Here is a 23,898-nt window from a genome sequence, read left to right as displayed (position 1 = left end):
GGTCAGGGCACAGGGAGGTGAGGACACGTGGGCCAGTGGAGCTGGGTCTCCTTTCCTCTTTGGAGTTCAGAGCAAGTTGAGAGGGATGAAGATCCAGAGCCGCAGCGCTTCCTGACGTGGGTGCCTCACCACCAGAGGCTTCGCAGTTTCCTTGAATGCTGCAGGCTTTTGGGGAAAAAATCTGAGGGAAGGGATCCACTTGAGGTGTCAATACCAAAAGGTGTGTGTGGGACCTTCGGGTCTGCACAGGGACCACGGCTCTGCAGGATAAAATGATGGGGGTCAAGGCTTGATTCTCGGAGAACCATGGACTGTTTCCCTTGCTGATGTGGTTGTAAGTTTCTAAGCAGCCCCAGTAGTTTGGGGGTGGGGGGCTGTATGCATTGTGGGAGAGGGGGTCCCTGGAAGGAAGATCCTCTGCGCTGTGGTACATCGTAACCACATTTCTGGGCCCAGGAGCTAGCGAGCGATGCGATTTTGTTTAGGGATCCACATATGACAAGCAATTAAAATGAAAAGCCTGAGATGGACTGAAGCTTGTTTAATTGGCTGAGATGGGCTTTAAGCGTTCGATGCCAATTAGATCAGATAGTTTTGGGGTGAGAGTGTGTCTCTGTGACGGAAGGATGAACCATTTTTCAGCAAACTCAGAAAGGTGCTTCAGGTGAGACACTCTCCCGACCATCCTGGTCCTGCCTACTTCTGACCCTGGGTGGACAGTGTCCCAGCGGCTGGTCTCTGATCCTGGTTTGCAAGAGGCTCTGGGGCTGGTGGCCAGGTTGTAAGGACCTCAGAGCAGGACATGTGGCTGGCTTGTGCCCTGTTCAGCATTTAGTACCACTTTCTGTTCATCTGCCTATCTGTGTTTCCCTGAGTCACAGGGAGAAGTTCTCAGAAATCAGTTCCTTAAGGTTTACTGTCTCATTCTCTTGGGGTCTGGTTTATTGAGTACATGCTAGGTGCCAGCCATCTTGTCGAGGGACAGTGGTGACAAGACACCCTCCATAACTGCCTTTCTGAGTCCCTGTCTCAAAGGGAAGACCCATGAGAGAACAGACGGTTATGCCGTGACAGGGGCCCAGTGCAGGGCGGTCAGGAAGGGCTGCCAGGAGAAGGCAGTGTTTGAACTGGGTCCTGCAGCCTGAGCAGGCATTAGTCGAGTGGGGCGGGGAGGGGTGGGTGTCCCTGGCAGAGGGAACAGAGGCGGATTGTGTGGCCTCCCTGCGGAAGCACAGGTAGCCCGAGGAGCCTGGCCTGACGTGGGGCGGGGGTGGGGGGGGCGGGCGGGCGCAGAAGGCTCTAGAGCCAGGCGTACTGCTCTCCAAAGCAGGGTGTCCCTGTCAACTTCCCAGGGCTGCCATAGTGGAGCACCACAAACGGGGTGGCTTAACGTACGGTTGCCAAGGGAGGAAGGGGTGTTGGTGGGATGACTTGGGAGATTGGGATTGACATATATACACTATTGATACTATGTATAAAATAGGCAATCAATGAGAACCTACCGTATAGCACAGGGAACTCTACTCAGGGTGACCTAAATGGGAAGGAAATCTAAAAAAGAGGGGATATATTTGTACATAAAGCTGATTTACTTTGCTGTACAGCAGAAACTAACACAACATTGTAAGGCAACTATACTCCAATAAAAATTTAAAAAAACAAACCCAGAAAAACTGGGTGGCTTAAACAAACGTATTCTCTCACAGTTCTGGAGCCTAGACGTCAGAAGTCAAGGTGTTGCAGGGCGGTGCTTTCTGTGATGGCTCTAGGCAAGGACCCATCGCTTCCAGCTTCTGGCTTTTGCTGGCTTCCTTGACGTTTCTTGGCTTGTAGATGGCGGCATCCCTCCAGGAACATGGCCGTCTTCTCTCTGTGTCTTCACATAAGACTTCTCTGTGCTTGTGTCCAAATTTACCCCTTTCACAAGGACACCAGTCCTATTGGATTAGGGCCACCCTCGTGACCATATTTTAAAAGTTTCGTCTGTAAAGACCCAATTTCCAAGTAAGGTCACGTTCTGAGGTTGTGGGGTTAGGACTTCAACATATCTTTTGGATGAACACACTTCAACCCATAACCCCCCGGACTCGGGGCCTGGCCGGCCCTGCGGGCCCCCATCTCACCAGTCCTGTGTGTGCTCCCACAGAACCGGGCCGTAGGTCGGCCCAAGGGGAAGCTGGGCCCCGCCTCTGCGGTGAAGTTGGCCGCCAACCGGACCACGGCGGGAGCTCGCCGGCGCCGGACGCGATGCCGCAAGTGCGAGGCCTGCCTGCGGACGGAGTGTGGAGAGTGCCATTTCTGCAAGGACATGAAGAAGTTCGGGGGCCCCGGGCGGATGAAGCAGAGCTGCATCATGCGGCAGTGCATCGCGGTGAGTGCCCCCAGGGGCGCCCCTCCCAGTGGCTGCGGTGCTTCTCCCCCGGGAGTGGAGGTGGCAGCCCTTCCTTGCTGCAGGCCGCGGGGCTCCTGAATGCAGGCCCCACCTGTGCCTCAGGCCAGTCTGTTCCTCTGCTCATTGGTCTGTCCAGTCCCTCCGCTTGAAGAGAACGTGGCCGCAGCAGAAACCCCGGAGGGGTGCTCCCTCCTGGGAAAAAAGGGGAGACTAATGCTGTTTTCAGATTCCACACTGCAGGACTCTGGGGTCCTGCCATGTGCTCAGGCTCCCTTTCCTTCATAGTCTGCTGGTCTTATAACTCCTTCCTTCCCTAGATGACTGAGTACTTTGAAGTCTCTGCCATTAAAGATGTCAGGGCAGCCTGTCCTGTCTGTGACCCTGTTGCCAACATTTATGGTCCAGTTCATGATGGTTCTGGGCCCTCCCTTCCTTCCTGTCCTGCCTTCGAAGTCAGAGGTCTGGGTGGAAGGTCAGTGCCCCTCCTGAGGGGGCCGTCCCAGAGAAGGAGGACTGATTTATGGTGTCCAGGAGGAGCTGGGCCACTGGAAAGCTTGGCCTGCCCCTCCAGGCCATCTCGCCTGGCCTCCGGCCTTGCCCCGGGACAGGGCAGTGGTCTCAGGCTCTGGCAACTCAGCAAGGTCCTGGCTCTGCTCGTGTATCCCCCCTGCACACTCTCAGGCATTCTGCCTTCCTTGGGGCACGGCTCCGGGCCCCGGGGTCCTCCCTGAGGGAGCAGTGATCTCCGTGCTCCCACAGGAAAGCAGGCTCAGCAGGAGGGACAGGATCCTTGGCCCTGGGCAAGACCCTCACAGGCCCAGCCTGGCATCAGGCGAGGCTTCCTGCCTGGCTGCTGATGCCCCTCCAAGCTTGGGGCACCTTCCCCTTCTCCCTCCAACACATACTGCTTGTGTTTTCTTTATGTCTGTCTTTCTTTTTAAAATTGTGGTCCAAAACTTATACACTTTACCATCTTGACCATTTTTAAGTGTACAGTTCAGTGATATTACCTATATGCTCGTTGTTGTGCAAACTGATCTCTAGAACTTTTTCATCTTGCCAAATGGAAACTCTATATCCATTGAACACCAACTCCTCCCCCAGCCTTTTCTACTTTCTGTTTCTAATTGTGACTACTTTGGACACCTCATGTAAGTGGATTCAGGCAGGATGTCTCCCTCTGTGAGCTTATTTCACTTAGCTTTAATGTTTTCAGGGTTCATCCACATTGTAGCATGTGTCAGGATTTCCTTCTTTTTAAAGGCTGAATAGTGTTCCCTTGTATGGATGTGCTGCATTTTCTTTATCTGTTTATCTGCTCATGGACATTTAAGTTGCCTCCACCTCTTGGCTATTGTGAATAATGCTGCAATGAACATGGGTGTGCCAGTATCTCTTTGAGATCCTGCTTTGCATTCTTTTGGATATATTGCTATATCCAAAAGCATATTGCTATATATATATATATATATATATATATATATATATATCAATCAGAAGAAGGATTGTTGGATCATATGGTCATTTTGTTTTTAATTGAGTAATCTCCATACTGTTTCCCACAGTGGTTGCTCTATTTCACATTCCCACCAATAGTGCACAAGGGTTTCAGCTTTTCCACATCCTTGCCAACACTTGTTACTTTTTTCTTCTTTTCTTTTTCTTTTTTTTTTTTTAAAGATGATGTTGGGGGTAGGAGTTTTAATTAATTAATTAATTTTTGCTGTTGGGTCTTCGTTTCTGTGCGAGGGCTTTCTCTAGTTGTGGCAAGCGGGGGCCATTCTTCATCGCGGTGCGCGGGCCTCTCTTGTTGCAGAGCACAGGCTCCAGACGTGCAGGCTCAGTAGTTGTGGCTCATGGGCCTAGTTGCTCCGCGGCATGTGGGATCCTCCCAGACCAGGGCTCGAACCCGTGTCCCCTGCATTAGCAGACAGATTCTCAACCACTGCGCCACCAGGGACGTCCCTATTTTTTTCTTTTTTGATAGTGGCCATCCTAATGAGTGTGAGGTGATACCTCACTGTGGTTTTGATTTACATTTCTCTGATGATTAGTGATGTTGAGCATCTTTTCATGTGATTGTTGGTCATTTGTAGGCCTTCTTTGTACAAAGGTCTGTTGAAGTCCTTTGCCTATTTTAAAATTGGATTGTTTGTATTTTGTTATTGAGTTATAGAATTCTTCATATATTCTGGATATTAACCCCTTATCAGATAACATGGTTTGTAAATATTTTCTCTCATTATGTATGTTGCCTTTTCACTCTCTTGTTTCCTTTGCTGTGTAGACGTTTTGCAGTTTCGTTGCTTGTGTTTTTGTCACCTGTACCAGGTCATTTGAATGGATTTCAGGGAGTTTGAGCGCCCCCTTGAAATTAAATACAGATTTTTATATGTGTGCCTGTGTGTATGTGCATTTTTCTGGAGTGAGGGTCCATGACTTACTGCATTCTGTCATGGTTTAAGAGAAGTTGTCCATAGGGACTCTGGGTTTTGAGAACAGTGTCACCTAAAACTTGGCATGTTAGCAGTGCCCCAGGACCCTCTCTTCCTCTTAATTTTTTTTTTAATTAATATTTTTGGCTGTGTTGGGTCTTCATTGCTGCGCGTGGGCTTTCTCTAGTTGTGGCGAGCAGGGTCTACTCTGTTATGGTGGGTGGGCTTCTCATTGCGGTGGCTTCTCTTGTTGCAGAGCACGGGCTCTAGAGCACAGGCTCAGTAGTTGTGGCACCCGAGCTTAGTTGCTCCACCACATGTGGGATCTTTCTAGACCAGGGCTTGAACCCATGTCCCCTGCATTGGCAGGCGAATTCTTAACCACTGCGCCACCAGGGAAGTCCCCGTCTCTTCCTCTTTAGCCATACTTTCTCTTTCACCCTCACCTTCTCTCCAGTGACCCAGGTCCAGTTACAGGAAGCTGTCTCTGCTGTCACCTGTTCTTTGCAGCCCTGGTGTCTGGCCCAGTGCCTGACACAGGGATTGTCGGTTGAAGGAAACCTCACTTTTGTGTGTGTCTTCCTCTCCAACCTGGGACTGATGGCAAATGCAACCTTAGCCCGACCCTCACTTGAGGTCCTTGCTCTTCTTCCAGGCTTCGCACTTTGTTGGGGCACTTCCTGCCATGTTCTACCCACCTCTGACCCAGGCAGGCCCACCTCTACTACTCTTCCAGGCCCTTTTTCCTGATGAGTGAGTCTCTCTCTTCCCATGGCGGAGGCTTCCTCCACAGACTTTATCCCTTCCCACTGCCCAGCACCCTCTCCCTGTAGCCCTGGCTGGGGTTTCCCCTCTTGCAGTAACTTTGCAGAGACTGGTTCTGTCTCTCCTCGCCTACTTCAGAGTCTGAACGAATGATGACTCTTTTGCCTTCAGTGTTCTATCCATTTTACAGACTTTTCCAGTTATTGGTGGAGTGTATATCCCAGCTTATTTGAAGCTATTCTAACTCAGTTTAATAAAAATTGGTTGTGTGTTTCTTCTGGATCCCAAGTACTGGGAGGTGGACGTTTATAAGGAGGAGAGAGTGAGAGCTTGTCCGCAGGGGTTTATAGTCTAATACATCAGCTCTCAAACTTTGTGGTCTTGGGACCCCTTTGCTCTCTTAAAAGTTATGAAAACCCCAAAGAGCTTTCATTTATGTGGGTTATTTATTTATTAATATTACTGTAATAAAAAATTTTAAATATTTTGAATTCATTTAAAAATTATAAGAAACCCACTACATGTTAACATAAATAACATTTTTAAGAGAAATAACATCTTCCGAAACAAAAATGATTAGTAGGAAAAATAGCATTGTTATATGTTTTTGTAAATCTTTTTTATGCCAGGTTCAGTAGAAAAGACCTAGATTTTCATATATGCTTCTATATTCATTCTGTGATGTTGTTTTGGAGGCACTATATGAGGAAAACCTGGCCTCATAAATATGTGGTTGAAAAAGGGAGGAGTCTTTTTTGGTGGGTGGGTCTGCGCTGCTCAGCTTATGACTGTGAAAGCGCGGAGTCCGAACCGCTGGAAACCGCTGGACTGCCAGGGAATTCCTGGGAGGAGTCTTTTTTTGTTTGTTTGTTTGTTTGTTTGTTTTATTGTTTTTTGCGGTATGCGGGCCTCTCACTGCTGTGGCCTCTCTCGTTGCGGGGCACAGGCTCCGGACACGCAGGCTCAGCGGCCATGGCTCACGGGCCCAGCCGCTCCGCGGCACGTGGGATCCTCCCGGGCCAGGGCACGAACCCGTGTCCCCTGCATCGGCAGGCGGACTCTCAACCACTGCGCCACCAGGGAAGCCCATGGGAGGAGTCTTTTAATAGCCTTTTCAGATAATCGTGGATATACTTCTCATCCACCACCAGAGCTCAACAGGTGGCAAGTGCTTAAAGGTTAGTTGCAATGTGGAATCTGAATCTGTATCAGTGAACTTTTCCTATTGTTACATTAAAATTCATTAGTCGTTCTTGCCCCTCATTTGCTTATGCCTAATGTTATAACATCAGATATCGGTCATTTGGAAAACACTGGCTCACTGAGTTTTACAGATTTTCCAAATAGGGGTACATAGTGTTATACAGTGTTTAAAAAAAAAAAACACATTTGTTAACACCAGCACCAGTGTCCTCAGAAGTCTTTAAGTATCGGGAAACTGTCTAGTTCACAGTGGCTGATGTAAGTTTTCCAAAATTCTGATTTTTGTTTGAAAATTCAAATTTCATCATCTGCAACAAATGTTTTAAGTGATATTTCTGAAAGTGACAGACTTACTTATTTCATCTTTGAGAAGATGTGCCAATACCCTTTTTTTTTTTTTTTTTAAATAATCAGTCATTCTTTCAAGTAAAATGGTGTTCTATGGAGAAAGTGACCAGTTCAGTTCACGGCTTGATTACAAGAGCTTTTCCTTTAGATAGCCGTCATCCTTTGGTGTTCAGCTGAAGTAGTTGATGCATACTTCCTAATTTGTCACACAGAATATTAAAAGAATGTGTACTCGGAGGTCAGAGTTTTAATAAAATTAATAATTCTTACTGCTTTATCAAAGATATCCTTAAATGAAACTGGTGAGCTTTTTAAGGAGCATGTGGCCAGGAACGGCCCAGCGACTGCCTGGGCACATTGGAGCCTCTGCCCTGACAGGTGCCAGCAGTCTCACCCACCAGTGCAAGTGTCAACACAGTGAAAAAGGCAGATGATGTCTTAGTGGTATTCTGAAGATAGTTTGACCTCCCTGTAAAGTCTTGAGGACCCGGAGTTCTTAGACTGTGCTTTGATAGCCGCTGGAGAGATGCGGCCTCAGCCCCTACAGATCCGGGCTCGGTTCATGCCCCACCTCCTCCTGCAGGTCTTTTCTCAGAGGTCAGGCTGTCCCTGACCTCTGCGTTTCAGATTAGCCCTCCTTTCTCCCACCTCACTGCTGACCTGGCCCTCCTTGCTTTATTTTTCTCCATTTCCCTTGTCACCATCTAACAGACTCTTCTTCATTTTGCTCACCTCCCTCCACTAAAATGTAAGCTCAGGATGGCAGAGACTTTTATCTGTCTGGTTCAGTGCTATAGCCAGCACTTGGAGTGGTACCTGGCACGTGGAGGTAGTAGCCAGATAAGAATTTGAATGAATGAATGAATGATGGGCAGTGCCTGGGCTGGTTCTCCCCCATCCCCTGGAAGGCCCGAGGCAAGTACCTCATTGCCTTTGATGTGTTTCCCATGGGGTCCCGGCCATGCTGACCCCTGTGTGTTCTCCCCGCTCTTCAGCCAGTGCTGCCCCACACCGCCGTGTGTCTAGTGTGTGGCGAGGCAGGAAAAGAGGACACAGTGGAAGAGGAAGAAGGCAAGTTTAACCTCATGCTCATGGAGTGCTCTATCTGCAACGAAATCATCCACCCTGGATGCCTTAAGGTGAGCAGCCTCGGGGGCATCTGGCTGTGCCGCCTGGCGCCTCACCCTGGGCCTCTGGTGGTGCTGATGCTGCAGGTGTTTGGGGGGTGGAGGGGAGTGAGACTAGGTTCCCTCCCTGGAGGACTCTGAGTCTGGGGGATTCTCTGTGTCCGATGATAACCTGAGGGCGAGAAGGTTCTGGAGTCGCTCAGACCTTGCACCCATGTCTTTGAGGGAGTGAAGACACACACAGACACACACATTCCACCTCCTGGGACCTCAGAACCACAGAGAGTTCCCAGAGTCTTGCACCTGGGCCAGAGGGAGAGAGTGGGTAGTTGGGCTGCTCTCAGGGCTTCTGGGAAAAAAGGCCTGGGCCAGGGGAGGGCAGGTCCTGTAACAACAGGTGGTTGCATTCCTGTCCCATGTGCCAGGAACCTGTTCCCTTGGTGTGCCCAGGGCAGGACTGCCTCCTGGGGACCATCGTGCTGTGCCTGCCTGTCTTGGGCAGCAGGTTCAACCTTTGAAAGGAAGAGACTGCTCTGGGCTGACACATACCTCATACCTCTGCCTCAAGAGAATGTCAGCCTACTTGGCACCTCCCATCAGCACAGCTCTATCTGTGTTCAGAGAGATGAGAGTGGGCCTGCCCCAAAGGGTGCTTCAGCTCTGAGGTGTCCATCCCCTTTCCCTCGGTGCTGGTAGTGGGGTTTGTCGTGACACTCCCCTCTCCCCAGCACACACACCTCCCCCTCTGAAAAGGGGTGCTATGCTTTTCCCCTGGCCCCTGGTTACTTCTCTCTCTCCCGGATCAGAAGCTCCAGGGAAAGCACATCTCACTTGCTGATAACCACGCGCCCAGTTCAGTGCTGTTAAATGACTGAATGGTTTGTGGGTCCTTGCTGGGTGCCAGACCCTGAGCTAATTGCTTTCACTAGGTTAACTCATTGAATTCTCACATAACTCCAGTGAGATAGGCACACTCCATTTTATGGCTGAGGGCACTGGCCCACAAAGATGGAGTGATTTGCCCAGGGTCATTGAGCTAGGAAGAGGCACTATCAGGATTTGAACCCTGACCTGAATGCAGAGCCACCCATCTTAACCACTCTTGTTTTCTCTTGGCCAGAGGTGGTATGGAAATGGCTTTTGGGAGGGGGTGTTGATGCTTTTGGAGGAGCTGGCCCTGTCCACCCCCTCCCTGCTTGCTGACTGGTGTGTGTCCCTCCCAGATTAAGGAGTCAGAGGGCGTGGTCAACGATGAGCTTCCAAACTGCTGGGAGTGTCCAAAGTGTAACCACGCCGGCAAGACCGGGAAAGTGAGTGCCGGGCTCCAAGTCCCAGGGGTCAGCCCGGGAGGGGGTAGACCTTGGCCTTGCCAGACCCAGCCTGTCTCCCCGCCCACGGTGATGTCGGCTTGAGGGGTACCGCGGACTCGGGGACAAGGGCACGTCCAAAGATATACAGTTCGTGTGTTCCTTCTCTGTTTTTGGCCTACAAGCAAAAGCGTGGCCCTGGCTTTAAGTATGCCTCAAACCTGCCCGGCTCCCTGCTCAAGGAGCAGAAGATGAACCGGGACAGCAAGGAGGGGCAGGAGCCTGCCAAGCGGAGGAGTGAGTGTGAAGAGGCGCCCCGGCGCAGGCCAGACGAGCACCCCAAGAAGGTGCCCCCTGACGGCATCCTGCGCCGAAAATCAGACGATGTGCACCTGAGGAGGAAGCGGAAATACGAGAAGCCCCAGGAGCTGAGTGGACGCAAGCGAGTACGACCGGGAGGGACGGGCAGCGAGGGGTGGCCTGGCTGGTCCCGGGTGCAGGGGCGCGTGGGCGGGGGCGGGGATGGGCAGCGGGGAGAGCCGAAGTCACAGAAGTCCTGAGAGCCCGGCCCGAGAGAAAGGAGGGGAAAACCAGCGAGTCACTCCTCTTCCCACCCCTTTAGGCCTCGACGCTTCAAACGTCCCCCGGTTCCTCCTCTCACCTCTCGCCGAGGCCCCCTCTAGGCAGCAGCCTCAGCCCCTGGTGGAGATCCAGTCTCACTTACTTCCAGCAGCAGGTGCTCCCACGTCGCCCCGCCCTCCCCAGGCCCCGGGGACTCGCGAGTCCCGGGCCGCCCCCGCCCCACTGGTCCTCGAACCCATTGCCGCAGACCTCCAAGGCACCTGTTCACCGTAGCTTCCCAGGCCTCAGCCCCGAGGCTCTGGCTCGTGGTTCCGGCGTGGGGCCTGGGAAGCTGAAGCTGCCGCGGGGAAGCCCTGTGGATCTGGGGAACCTCGGAGGATCCTGGCGGCCCCTCTTCGCCCACCGGCCCTTCCAGCATCAGCCACGAGGTGGCGCCTGGTTGTCTTCTCCTCGTTCTAGCCATTAAGGCTCGGCCGGGAATCCTGCAGACCCTGCCTCTGGGACAGGCTCCCTGAGCCAAGTCCGACGTGAATGGGCGACTGCATATCTCTGGGTCTGTCCAGGGGTGGGAGGTCAGTTGGGTGGGGACAGCTCTATCACTCTCCGCCAGTTCCAGCTTCTTCCTTAAAACCAGCAGGCAGGGCCCACCCGTCTTGTCAGAGCAGAGAAGATGGGATTTGTTGGGAAGGTGACCCTCCAGCCTCTGTTGGTGGGGCTGGGTGTAGAGGGGACCAAATCCCATGAACGCTGGGAGCAAGCTCTGCATCCTTTCTTTTCTGTGACAGCTAAAACCCGGCAAAGAAGATAAGCTTTTCAGGAAAAAGGTACCATCTTCCGCCCTCGCCCCAGGCCTGCTCCTGGGGCAATGGGTCCTGGGGTGGAGGGTGGGAGGCCTGGGTGGCCGCAGCCCCGGGTCTAGGGGCTCATCCCCCCACGCTCCCCCTCCTCCCTCAGCGGCGGTCCTGGAAGAACGCTGAGGACCGAATGGCTCTGGCCAATAAGCCTCTCAGGCGCTTCAAGCAGGAGCCGGAGGATGACCTGCCCGAGGCGCCCCCCAAGACGAGGGAGAGCGACCACTCCCGCTCCAGCTCCCCCACCGCCGGCCCCAGCACGGAGGGGGCGGAGGGCCCCGAGGAGAAGAGGAAGGTGAAGATGCGCCGGAAGCGGCGACTCCCCAACAAGGAGCTGAGCAAGGAGCTGAGCAAGGAGCTCAACCAGGAGATCCAGAAGACGGAGAGCAGCCTGGCCCACGAGGACCACCAGCCCATCAAGTCGGAGCCTGAGAGCGAGAACGAGGAGCCCCAGCGGGCCCTGGGCCTCTGTGAGCGCCCTCACCGCTTCAGCAAGGGGCCCAACGGCACCCCCCGGGAGCTGCGGCACCAGCTGGGGCCCGGCCTGCGCAGCCCGCCCCGAGTCATCTCCCGGCCCCCTCCCTCCGTGTCCCCGCCCAAGTGCATCCAGATGGAGCGACATGTGATCCGGCCGCCCCCCATCAGCCCCCCGCCCGACTCGCTGCCCCTGGATGATGGGGCGGCCCACGTTATGCACAGGGAGGTGTGGATGGCCGTCTTCAGCTACCTCAGCCACCAAGACCTGTGTGTCTGCATGCGGGTCTGCAGGACCTGGAACCGCTGGTGAGGGGCACCGGCTGAGTTTGGATAGGGTCACCAGGGGGTCAGGCTGAGGCTTAGGCTAGGCCAGGGATGGTGCGTGTGTCCCCACTGGAGTCACTCGTGATGCTCTTTCTTTCTAAGCCCCGTCCAGCTTAAGTATCCTCATCAAAGAGGTCTAGCAGCTACAGTCAGTGTGGTCTTGTCAAAAGAGGTGAACCCTATTTGCTTTCCTGATTTAGCTTCTTGGAAGATGAACTGAGGACCAGGGGGAGTCCTTGTCCTTAAAGAGCTAGCCCAGGTCAGGAGTGCCGCGCCAGTTCCTGATCTTAATCCCAGCTTTGATAGTTCCCAGCTGGAACGGTCTCTGACCTTGGCCAAGTTACTTACCTTCATCTGTGAACAGGCATGCTGCAGGGTTGTTTTGAGCTATGGCCTGTGGAGGGTGTAATTAAACCCCCAGTAAATACTTCACAGCTTCTGGTACTTTCCATGGGGATGGGGGGGAAGGGCTGTGACAGAGCAGAGGCTCTCAGGTGCCAACGAGACGGAAACTAAATAGAAGGGTCCAGGGGACGAAGTTAAGGAGCCTCCCCCTGGGCTTGGTAGGTGGGGGACTGACCACAGCTATGCATGGGGCTCCCCAAGAGAGCTCCCAACTCTGACGTTGCCCCCTCTGCTGGGCCTGGCCCCTAGGTGCTGTGATAAGCGGTTATGGACCCGCATCGACCTGAACCACTGCAAGTCCATCACACCCCTGATGCTGAGTGGCATCATCCGGCGACAGCCTGTCTCCCTGGACCTCAGCTGGACCAATATCTCCAAGAAACAGCTGAGCTGGCTCATCAACCGCTTGCCTGGTGAGCACTGGGCCAGGGGCCCTCAATGTGCAGTAGCAGGGGCTGGGGTGTATCACCTGACCTGCCACCCCCTCTCTGTCCCCCGCCAGGGCTCCGAGACTTGGTGCTGTCAGGCTGCTCGTGGATCGCAGTCTCAGCCCTCTGTAGCTCCAGTTGTCCGCTGCTCCGGACCCTGGATGTCCAGTGGGTAGAAGGACTAAAGGACGCCCAGATGCGGGATCTCCTGTCCCCGCCTACAGATAACAGGCCAGGTGAGTGTCCGGGACAGGGGTGTACCCAAGGCACGGTCACAAGAAGGGGGTATGACCAAGCTGTGCCGTTGGATCTGGTTTTCACCACAGACCCCATCTGGTACTCATGTCTTCAAGCCTTCTCTGGCTTCAGCCCTTCTCGACGCAGAGCTGAGTCCCAGCTGCTGTTCTCAGTCAGCTTTGGGTACAAGAGGGGACCCGTGAGAGGGCAGAGGCTCCCAGGATGCCACTTTGGGAACTCTGTGCATCTCACTGCTTCTATGTTAATTTGTCCTTCATTGGCTTTAAGCCTCAGGCATCGGGGTCATTGTGGCCGGACAGGGCCTCACGGGATGAAGCCCTCCTAGGTCGGGTTGCAGGCCTCACTGCTCCCCACCAGTACCTTAAATGAGGAATCTGTGGTGACCCAGAGATGCTGTGCTGTCTGTACTCCAATTGGCTGAGCACTGTTGGGTGGAATGCAGGCTCTGTGTTTCTAGGTCTTCTGACTTTTAAAGAATCTACAAGGGTAAAACTTGATGTGGAATATTCCGATTTTTAAATGTTGGAACCAGTTTTGATCTTTTGGGGGAGACACTCAACGGCTAAATGAGACCCAGGTCTTCCACCTGGCTGGTAGGCCTTGTAAAGTGTCATGTCAGGGTGACATGTTGCCTCTCTGTCCTGCCCCCTCAGGTCAGATGGACAATCGGAGTAAGCTCCGGAACATTGTGGAGCTGCGTCTGGCCGGTCTGGACATCACAGACGCCTCCCTGCGGCTTATCATTCGCCACATGCCCCTGCTCTCCAAGCTCCACCTTAGTTACTGTAACCATGTGACTGACCAGTCCATCAACCTGCTCACCGCTGTGGGCACCACCACCCGAGACTCCTTAACCGAAATCAACCTGTCAGGTCAGTGTGGGGCACCCATCGGGGTCTGCCCAGGACCCCGGGGGACAGGCTGGGCATTCTTCATTCGAAAGGAAATACTTGGCCTGTTGCTATAGGGTCACAGTGTTAGACGCTACGACACACCAGTGAACAAGACAGACCCACGGCCTAGTCTAGAGGGGAAACACACATTAAACAAATAAGCGTTATTAGATTTTAAATAATTGCTCCAAAAAATAGTGCTAGTAGCAGTGAGAGCACATGAGCACATAGCAGTGGGTCTTGACCCAAAATATGGGCTAGAAAAGCTTCCCTTGGGTGCTGTGGACGACCTGGTGCCTGGCAGCAGGGGGTGTGGGAGAGTAGCCGGCAGTGAGGCCAGGCTGGGCCAATGGAGTAATAAGCAGCTTGATTTCTGCCATGGTGGTTGTCGCTTATGTGTCCCCCTCCTGACCCTGCTATCAACGGGCCTGTTGTTGACAAGAAGAAAACCCCACTCCCCCCACTTACTGATGGGGCTGGAGTTGGTTCCTAAGGACTTGGGGCACAACCAACGGGGAGGTGGACAGAGGCAACGCTGCTTGTTCTCAGCCCAGTTAACCCAGTTCTCATCTCATCGCTCAGGATGGTCAGATTGGGCGTGTAAGATTTGGACCAGACCAAAAAAAAAAAAAGGAGAAAAGAAACTTTTTTCTTCCAGAAATTACCAAGTAATAAATGATACCCTCACCTCATTTAAATTACATTTTGACACAGTCCAATCTGATGTCTGGCTTGGTCAGGATTCACATACTGTTTAGCTGTTTCCCTCTCTCCATCCCACATTCATGCCTGAGAAACACCTTCCTGTTAACCAGTACCACATCCGCGTGGGAGCTGATGCTGTACCTTAGTGCCTAGGGAGCCCACCCTCCTCCTTGGGGAGTATTGGTGGCGAGGTGAGGGGGGAGGGGGGGTGTTGCATTCCATGGAGGCAGAGAACAGAGAGCCACACTGAGGTGAGCTTTCACCAAGACCCCAGCTCCAGGCTCAGCTCGTGGTCTTGAATTGATGCTGGGGCCGCCCCGTGGAGGAGGGCCTGGGGAGCACCTTGTTCTAAAGCGCTCGGTAGTAATGAACTCTTTTCACTTATTCTAATTTAATTGCTATGCATGTGTAGCAGAGATCCCAGTATAAATCCCCCTCCCCTGCAGCACAGTCCATGATGTGTTTGTATAAATCATCTTTTTCCATTTTGTTTTCCACCACAATCCTTTGAGGTCATCTTTTTGTCTCAGGATCTACATGCAGATCTCTGCGTTTGCGTTAAGAGCTGTGATGTATATGAAGGCCAATCTCTCTCATACCCAGTCTCTTCTAGATTCAGTTCTTTTTAAAATGTTTTCCCCTCCTGTCAGTATAACTAGTTCATGATAAAATAAGTCTCTTCCACAAAATGGATGGCACTTGACATGTTTCCAGATCCTTCATTGTGGTTGGAGGATCAGGTCTAGTGGCAGAGTGAAGCCGTGGTGGCTCGAGGTGGCCCTTTGGCTTCCCCTTCCCTGCCCCTGATTCTCACCTTGAGGCAACCACCTTCAACTCTTGAGCTCTTTGTTTCTGTTTACCTCCATTTTTTCCAAACAGCAAGCCTACATTGCTATTTCTTATTGTTTTTTGTTTGTTTTTGTTTTTCCTTTTCAGATGCTCTCTGCTTGTTAACTTGCTATGCAGAGAACAAGGATTACTATTCTTACATTCTCTTACCCTGCTCCCTTTTCTCCCTTCATCTTCCCAATTTGTGGTTAAGTCACTATTACTTACCTTATTATGGCCATGTTAGTATTGTCCACTGTTGAGCCAGTGTGTATTATGGGTATGTTTCCTTTCTTGCACATGTTTTTGGTTTGTTTTCCCTAGAGTTAATAATTGTCTCATTTTTGTTTGGTTAGTTTCTATAACAGACTTGAGTACTGTTCTTTCCCCACGTGAGCTCGTCAGGCCCTCAACCAGTCTGTAGAAACCACCCTCCTGGACTTCTCTTCCTCCTGCCCCCACTTGAACTTGGCTGTCTCTGCCTGCTGCACAGCTCCCGTCCTGGGACTTCCTTGGTTTCTGTCTTGTGCAGGGACCCTTCTTTCCTTGGTCCCGTATCTTCTTTCTTGGTTTATCTGTTTGTTTGGTAGAGGACATCTTCCAGACCTTATATGTCTGAAAATGGCTGTATTATACCTTCATGTTTAATTGATAGCTTAGCTGGTTATATACATATATATATATAGATAGATAGATAGATAGATAGCTTAGCTCGTTATATAAACCATATTGTTTCAGAAAGTGGGAGGCACTGCTCCTTTGGCTTCTGCCTTCCAGAGTTGATGTCCAAAACGATTTGATTCTCCATCCTTCAGTGAATATTTTCTCTCATTGGAAGTTTGTAGAACACGATCTTTTTATTTATTTATTTAAAAAAATTATTTTTTAAAAAAATTTAATTAATTTGGCTGTGCCGGGTCTTAGTTGCAGGATGCAGGGTCCCTGACCAGGGATCGAACCTGGGCCCCCTGCGTTGGGAGCGCGAGTCTTAGCCACTGGAGCACCAGGGAAGTCCTGTGTAGGACATGATGTTTATCTCAAAGTTTTTGCAGTTTTGGTTGGTGAGCCTTGGTTTGAGTCCATTTTCAGGGATTGTATTGAGCATTCATGAGTGCTTTCAGTCTCTCAATTTGGTTCTGGAAAATTGCCTTGAATTATTTAATTTCCTTCCCTTCTGTTTTCTTTCTTTAGTAGTCCTCTGATACCTTTAGTTTTTTTTCCTTTTTCCCATCTCTGTATCTGGTTTTCCTCCACTTATCACAGAATTCATATACAGCTGACCCTTGAACTAGTTAGGGGCTAGGGGTACAGCCCTCCTTGCAGTAGAAAATCCAAATATAACTTAACAGTTGGCCCTTGGTATCCACACTTCCTCCAAAAACTCAGATTCAACCACTAATTTGTAGCCTGTAGTATTTACTATTGAAAAAAATCAGCATATAAGTGGACCCACACAGTTCAAACCCGTGTTGTTCAAGGGTCAACTGCCATGAGTTTTTCATTTCTGCTTTTTTTTAGGTTCAAACATATGAAGCTGCTTTTTATGTAGGTCAGAAAACAGTCAAATATTGGCAGTTTTCATATGGTTTAGCCTATATTTTTAATTTTACAGCTATAGTTTGTTCTCTGAACTTTCGGAGAGTGGCATGTTCTTGTTTCTTGGATCCAGATATTGTCCATCCTGAGGATACTGATGGTTTTTTCTTTTCTACATAGACCATACATTCCTTCAGATGCAGTCAGTGGGCCTGCCTAAGGGGCCCTTCTCAGATTTAGTGTCAACATGAGGTTGTCGGCTCAGGTGATCGGAGGCTCTGGGGACACGGTGGGAGCTGGTCTGCTGTGGGTATCATTGGGTGGTCAGCATGGGTTGTTTTCTTTGGGGAAACCCAGACGTGACATCTGTCAGTTTTTCCTCTTAAGCTGGTCAAGGTTGCCAAAGGACACTCTCTTCCTTGACCTCCCAACCGAAGGGCTCAGGCCGGGCTGCCAGGGTTCTAGGGCTTGGCAGGGAAGGAGTCTGGAGGTCTCGACAGTCAGCAGGTAAATTTCCCTGTAACCCCCATTTTTCAGGGGGTGCCCCTGCCTTCCACAGTGCCTGGTGGTGCCTGGTCTAGAGACTTTCTCTTGCCCATCAGAGACAAACTCCCCTCTTTTGCTGGGGAAGGGAGTTTCAGCCTCTTACTGCTCCTTAAGTAGATTTTCAACCAGTCCTTCTGTCTCTAACCCCATCTTTAGCCCCACTTTCGTTGTACTTGTTGCTTCCAGTACCTGTACCTTTGAGGTCTTCTGTAGAAGAAATCTGCTTCTCTGCTTTTCCTTCAGCCAGTTTGGGGTTAAGCTTTCTCAAGTCTAGTGAATGTTACCTTTTCTCCAGCTTTCTAAATTAACAAAATTTTTTTTATTGTGGTAAGATACACATAACATAAAATTTACCATTTTAACAATTCTTAAGTGTCCAGTTCACTAGCATTAAGTACAGACATGTAGTTGTGCAGCCGCCACCACCCGTCTTCAGAACCTCTTCTTCACCCTGTCAGAAACTCTGTACCCACTAAATACTAACTCCTCACTCCCTTTCCTCTCCTGCCCTCAGCAACCACCATTCTACTGTCTGTCCCTGAATTTGACTCTTCTAGGTACCCCACATAAGTGGAACCATACAGTAGTTGTTTCCTTCGGGACTGGCTTATTATATATACACCACATTTTATTTATCCATTCATCTGCTAATGGACACTTGGGTTGCTTCTGTCTTTTGGCTATTGTCAGTAATGCTGCTGTGAACATGGGTGTATAAATTCATTGTTCTTTGGGTATATAACCAGAAATGGACTGGCTGAATCACATGGTAATTCTGTGTTTACTTTTTTTTGAGAAACTACTATATTGTTTCGCAGAGCAGCTGCACTGTTTTACATTCCTACTAACAGTGCAAAGGGTTCCAACTTCTCCACATCCTTACTAACATTTTCTGGGGTTTGGGGTTTTTTGTTTGTTTAAGTGAAAACCATGCTAATGCATATGAAGATCTCAGTGGGGTCTTGACTTGCATTTCCTTAATGATTCGCGATACTAAACATCTTTTTGTTTGCTTATTTACCATTTGTGTATCTTCTTTGAACAAATGTCTATTCCCGTCTTTTGCCCATTTTTTAATCAGGTTGTTTGTGTTGTTGTTGAATTGTAGGATTTCTTTATATATTCTGGATATTAATTCCTTAACAGATACATGAATTGCAAATATTTTCTCCCATTCTCTGTGTTGTTTTTTTCACTCTCTTGATAGTGTCCTTTGTACAAAAGTTTTTAATTTTGATGAAGTTGTCTTTTCCCTTTTGTGGCCTGTGCTTTTGGTGTCATGTTTAAGAAACGATTGACAAATCCAGTGTCACGAAGATTTCCCATGTTTTTCTTCTAAGAGTTTCATAGTTTTAGCTCTTATGTTAAGTCTTTGAATAATCTTAATTTTTGTATATGGTGTGATGGGGGAGGGTGGTCTAGCTTCATCCTGTTGCATGTGGATATCCAGTTTTCCCAGCACCATTTGTTGAAAAGTCTGTCTTTTCGCCCACTGGATTGTTTTGGCATCTCGTCAAAAATCATTTGACCATTTGAGGGTTTATTTTTGGGGCTCTCAATTCTGTTCCATTGGTGTATATGTTTGTCCTTATGCTGGTAACACATGCTGTGGCTTTGTAGTATTGAAATCAGGAAGTGCGAGTCCTCTGACTTTCTCTTTTTCAAGGTTGCTTTGGCAATTCAGGGTCCCTTAAATTTCTACATGATTCTTAAGATACATTTTTCTTTTTCTACAAAAAAACCGCTTTTGGTATTTTATAGCAATTTCATTGAGTCTGTAGACTGCTTTGGGGTAATACTGGCATTTTAATAATATTAAGTTTTCTAATCTGTGAACATCGGCTGTCTTTCCATTTATATCTTTTAATTTCTTTCAGCGTTGTTTTTTAGTTTTCAGTGTACAAGTCTCACTTTCTTCTTTAAATTTATTGCTAAATGTTTTCTTTTTGATGCTATTGTAAATGAAATTTTCGTGATTTTCTTTCAGATTGTTCATTGTTAGTGTATAGAAATGCTAATTTTTGTGTGTTGATTTTATATCCTGCAGTTTTGCTGAATTAGGGGTGTGTGTGTGGGGGGTGGGGTGGGGTGTATGTATGGGTGGGTGTGGGGGGGGTGGGTGTGGGTGGGTGTGGTGCGTGTGGTGTGTGTGTGTGGGGGGTGTGGACTCCTTAGAGTTATCGCATTAAGGTCATGTCATCTGCAAGCAGATATTTTTACTTCTTTTCTGTATCATTTTAAAAATTTTAATGCTTTGATCTGCCTAGAATTTATTTTGTTGTGAGGTACAGGCCACATTGTTTGAGGTTTGTAATTCTTAACCCAGATTGTCCTTTCATCGGACATCTATTTTTCACTCTTAAACAGACTTTGTTTAACCCATCATGGGCCTATCCATAATATTCCCCACACAACCAATTTTAGTGATGATGAGGAAAGGTCTCCAGCTTAATATACCACTGAGATGAAGGAATCATTGGGCTCAGGGTGGGGACTCAGCCTCAGTTGGATGCGAGCTGGCGTTGCAGCCCGTTGACTGAGGATTCAGTTCTAAAAGAAAACAGTGCTACAGAAGCAAAGTCCAAATTGAGAGAATTACTCGGTTGAAGAGCACATCTACCGGTGAGGGTGCGGTGGAGGGTTCTGAATTCTGGTTTTGCTCCCTGTGGACAGAATCTTTCCGGCCCCTTCTAGCACATTGGTCTCCTGCATAGGTTTGAGGCAAACGTCCCACGGAGGGCGGGCAAGCACACGGGGCCTCTGTCTAAAGGGCTGGTGCCCAGGGGAGTGGGAGGATCCCAGGATGACCTTACAGGTGTCCTCACTCCCCCAGCACTTCTCCCCTGGGAATAGGCAGACCGCACACAAGAACCTGCAGAGAGGTTTTCTCAGCAGTAGAGTAGAAGTGAAAAGCAAGCTATTTTCATATATTGTGTGATCCTATCTTTATAAAACAACATAGACAGGACGTACTGATGTGAGAATATATACATATAAGGGGCGGCCATGGGGTAAGAGTCTAAGCAGTTTCACTTGGAATGTGTGGATGCTTTTCAAGCATATATGAAACTTCTATAAGTGGTAGATGAAACCATTCTGCATTTGAAGAGAGCTTTCCAGCAAGGGCAGTTGCTGCTCTGTTGCTGAGTGCCTGGGGGTTGGGGAGGGCCCTCGGCTGCACGCTTCCTCCACCTCACCGTGTGTCCTCTTCCCTGCAGACTGCAATAAGGTCACTGACCAGTGCCTGTCCTTCTTCAAACGGTGTGGGAATATCTGTCATATTGACCTGAGGTACTGCAAGCAAGTTACCAAGGAAGGCTGTGAGCAGTTCATAGCCGAAATGTCTGTTAGTGTCCAGTTCGGGCAAGTGGAAGAAAAACTCCTGCAAAAACTGAGTTAGTCCATGGACAAGTATGTAAATATGGGGTGGGTGAGGGGAGGGACGCGGCAGGGGAGGGTAAAAGACTTTACAAAAACTAGGGCTTTTATTTTCAATTTGGAACTTGGAACAACAGACCACAGAACGATTCCATTTTGCAAGTCTCGCTGAGGGAGAAGCCAGTCCGCCACCGTTTTGGGGTTGAGTGAGTCAGGCGCTTTCCTTTGGTCTTTCTGAATCAAAACTGCACTGCTTTCTGGACCGTTTCTAAGGCAGCCTTTACCAAGAAGACATTCCTGTCGGAGAGGAGGATGGACTTGGGAGAAATTCTCTTACTGGAAGCATGAGCTTAGGAATTTTTTTTTTTTGGTGGTGGTGTTTTTTGTTTTGGACACCTTATTCCTGGCAACTTTGGGGTTTTTGGTGTCAACATAAAATGGACCACACACCACAGCTGCCGTCTTGACATGTTTGTTTGTTTGGTTTTGTTACATCTTACATTATGCAGAACTATTTTTGTACAAATTGTTCAAAAGTTATTTATGCAAGGTTTGAATGCATACCAGTGTTTTTATTGTTTTGAGATTGCCAACTTTCCTGGTTTCCTTCAGGTAGGAGAGAACTTAACCTGTACGTCATACGACTCCATCTACACACGTGCCCAGATCTGGCAAAACAGGCTAAGACCTTCCAGTTAAAAGCATGTCTAACTGGAAGTTGAGAGCCTGCTTTGTATGTCAAGAAGTTACATAAGCATGTTGTGGATATATGTAAATTATAGTCAAAGTGAGACACTTTGCTAAATTTCCTCTGTATAGAATTCACCTTTTTCTCAAAATTTTAAAATTCAGACTTCAGCCTTTGAACTCAGGAGGGGTTTGCTCCCGCATATGAGCTCTTGTACTCTACATAGATCTAATTTATACAGTGAGTCAAGAAGTTGAATAAATGATCCAACATAGCCTTTCTTTTCCTTTTTTCTCTCCTTTGAAGTGTGAGTTGAGTTCTCGTTTAAGGTTTAGAACATGGCTGTTTCCTAGTTGTAAAGTTATGCATTCATAAGTGCCATTGTTGTAAGGTGGTGTTTTCCTAGACCTTCCCTGACGCGGTTTTATCTTTGTTGAATTTGTATAAACAATTGTACAAAAAAAAAACCACTCTTGGACTTGGAGGGTTTCTGTTCTAGGGGTGGACTAGAAATTTGACTAGGAAGTCCAGAAGCAGTAGTCTCAACGCCAGTGTATATACTGTTTTGAAGCCAAACAAGGTATAATTTCTTACTCATCTGAGAAATGCGGCAGCCCCTTGGTACGTGTTTTTTCCGTCTTCAGAAAGAGATCTTGCTGTTTGTAGCTAATAAAGGTAACGGGAAAGAACTGTGCTACACCAGTGTTCATGTGTAAGAATTAGGTACGAACTGCCTTAAGGGGCAGGGTGGCTTACCTGTTTGGGTGCTGCTGACCACACCCGTATAAAATAACTTCCACAGCCACTTGGCATTTCCACTGCCAAAGGGGGACAGGGGTTCATTTCCTCAGCCTCCACTGGACGCAACTCAAGGAGGCCACATCCTGCACTGGTAACCTGGGGCTGGGGTGGTGGAGGCACCTGGTTAGGCGATAACTTCCCCAGGTGGCAGACATAGAAACCAGTGAGAAGTAGACTTTAGATCACAGGATTTTTATACTGGAACAACTGCTCTAGTCATCTGAAAATGAAGATAACCAAGCTTCCTTCCTCAGTCATCAACAGCAACATCAGACTTGGGACTCATGGGACTAGCCTTTCCTGTTGTGGTAGTTTCATACTGCCCCTGCCCCCCATCCTTTTTTTTTTTTTTGCCACGGTGAAATGGTTTTACATCTCATCTAGTTTGTGCCGCCGCCTATTAATTTAAAGCCAGAGATACTTTCTGACTCAAATTGGAGACATCTGAAGCTGTTGCACCCCAGAATTTAACTCAGGAGATGCATTTAACAGAGGTTAAGATTAGTTTAACACTCTGTGGTTTATTTATAAAAACGTGGCTTACCTTTGCAAGCCTGATCGTTCATCGTGGAGCACCCACACAAGAGGTCAAGTTGCAGTCTTCTTGGCGGCCTGAGTGCTGTGAGCCTCCGAGTAAGAGTCACCCTCATGTCCAATAAAGGCATCTTCTCCCTTGGGAACCGTTGAAGGAGGACGGTGGTTTTCAAGTGGAATCTCGGCATTAGAGGGCCCTCTTTCCCCTGTAATGTTTCCAGGAGCACACAGGTCAGCCAAGAGAGGAGGTGAAGGAAGGGCTGCCAGGGCTGAGCAGCTGGAGTTTCCATAAGGACACACCAGAGTAAGGACAGCATCTCTCTAGGCTTGAGATGGCCAAGGCAGTGCACTGGTCACAGATGACCTTCCCCCAAGTGTACTGAACAATCCAGTTAAGATTATACCCCAGTAGAGTCTCGAACAGACTCATTCCTTCAAAAATGAGCTTTAGATGAGGCCAGGCCAAGCTAGGTGCCTGCAAACAGCTGCTCTGAGCCCATACACTGTATCTGATGAAGTAATGGAAGGACCATAAACCAGAGGGACCACTTCTTGTAAGAGGATCATAACTTCTTAACCCAGGAAAGAGGAGAGGCCATAACCCTCCTTCCTCTAGGCATCCTGGCCTTTACAAAGGCAGGCACCACGGCCCATCCAAAACATGGAATGACATCCTTCCATCCTGTGAGCACAAGGACAAAGAGACGTCATTGCATTCCATTGTGAACTTCCAGAATTTTATCCATATGATAGATGACCTATTCAGAAAAAGATGCATGGCATGCAGCTAGAAAATGCAGATTCCAGGGAGGAATGTTTGCCCTCTGCCAGATAAGTTAGTCCCTTGCAATTCAGTTATTCCAAGTGTCGAGCCTATTAGGCTAAAAATTTGTTGGCTTCTCACTGAGCCAAGGTTATTTCAAAATGCTACTTAAGAAGATCCACCGTTGAGAGTTTTGTTCATTGCTGAAACAAGCACCTGAAACTATAAGTCCAAAAAGAAACAGTAAACAAGCTGTTCTGAGACTATGAGCAAACAAATCTCAATTTTCTAATTTAAGATACACCAACACCTGCTGCTCAGCTT

At 49.0% G+C, this 23,898-nt stretch overlaps 1 protein-coding gene across 6 annotated transcripts in view; it reads left to right on the top strand.

Moving 5' to 3' along the window:
- KDM2B (lysine demethylase 2B) overlaps positions 1-20,829 on the top strand; it is a 121,548-nt gene extending 100,719 nt beyond the window's left edge. For all 6 annotated transcript variants that reach the window (XM_082853526.1, XM_082853521.1, XM_082853522.1 and 3 more), the window contains 11 exons: positions 2,147-2,371; positions 8,139-8,282; positions 9,494-9,580; positions 9,763-10,023; positions 10,200-10,313; positions 10,945-10,983; positions 11,114-11,793; positions 12,466-12,629; positions 12,719-12,880; positions 13,556-13,774; positions 20,629-20,829. In XM_082853526.1, coding sequence (XP_082709652.1) covers positions 2,147-2,371; positions 8,139-8,282; positions 9,494-9,580; positions 9,763-10,023; positions 10,200-10,313; positions 10,945-10,983; positions 11,114-11,793; positions 12,466-12,629; positions 12,719-12,880; positions 13,556-13,774; positions 20,629-20,810 — 2,277 coding nt within the window. In that variant the 3' untranslated portion in view covers positions 20,811-20,829. The remainder of the gene's footprint in view (positions 1-2,146; positions 2,372-8,138; positions 8,283-9,493; positions 9,581-9,762; positions 10,024-10,199; positions 10,314-10,944; positions 10,984-11,113; positions 11,794-12,465; positions 12,630-12,718; positions 12,881-13,555; positions 13,775-20,628) is intronic.
- Positions 20,830-23,898: the final 3,069 nt, after the last annotated feature.

The sequence above is a fragment of the Leucopleurus acutus genome (genome assembly GCF_964270905.1).
Source record: "Leucopleurus acutus genome assembly, chromosome: 13".
In the NCBI taxonomy this organism is placed as follows: Eukaryota; Metazoa; Chordata; class Mammalia; order Artiodactyla; family Delphinidae; genus Leucopleurus; species Leucopleurus acutus.
The sequence above is the reverse complement of the archived record's forward strand: the minus strand, read 5'-3'. Positions and strand labels throughout refer to the sequence as shown.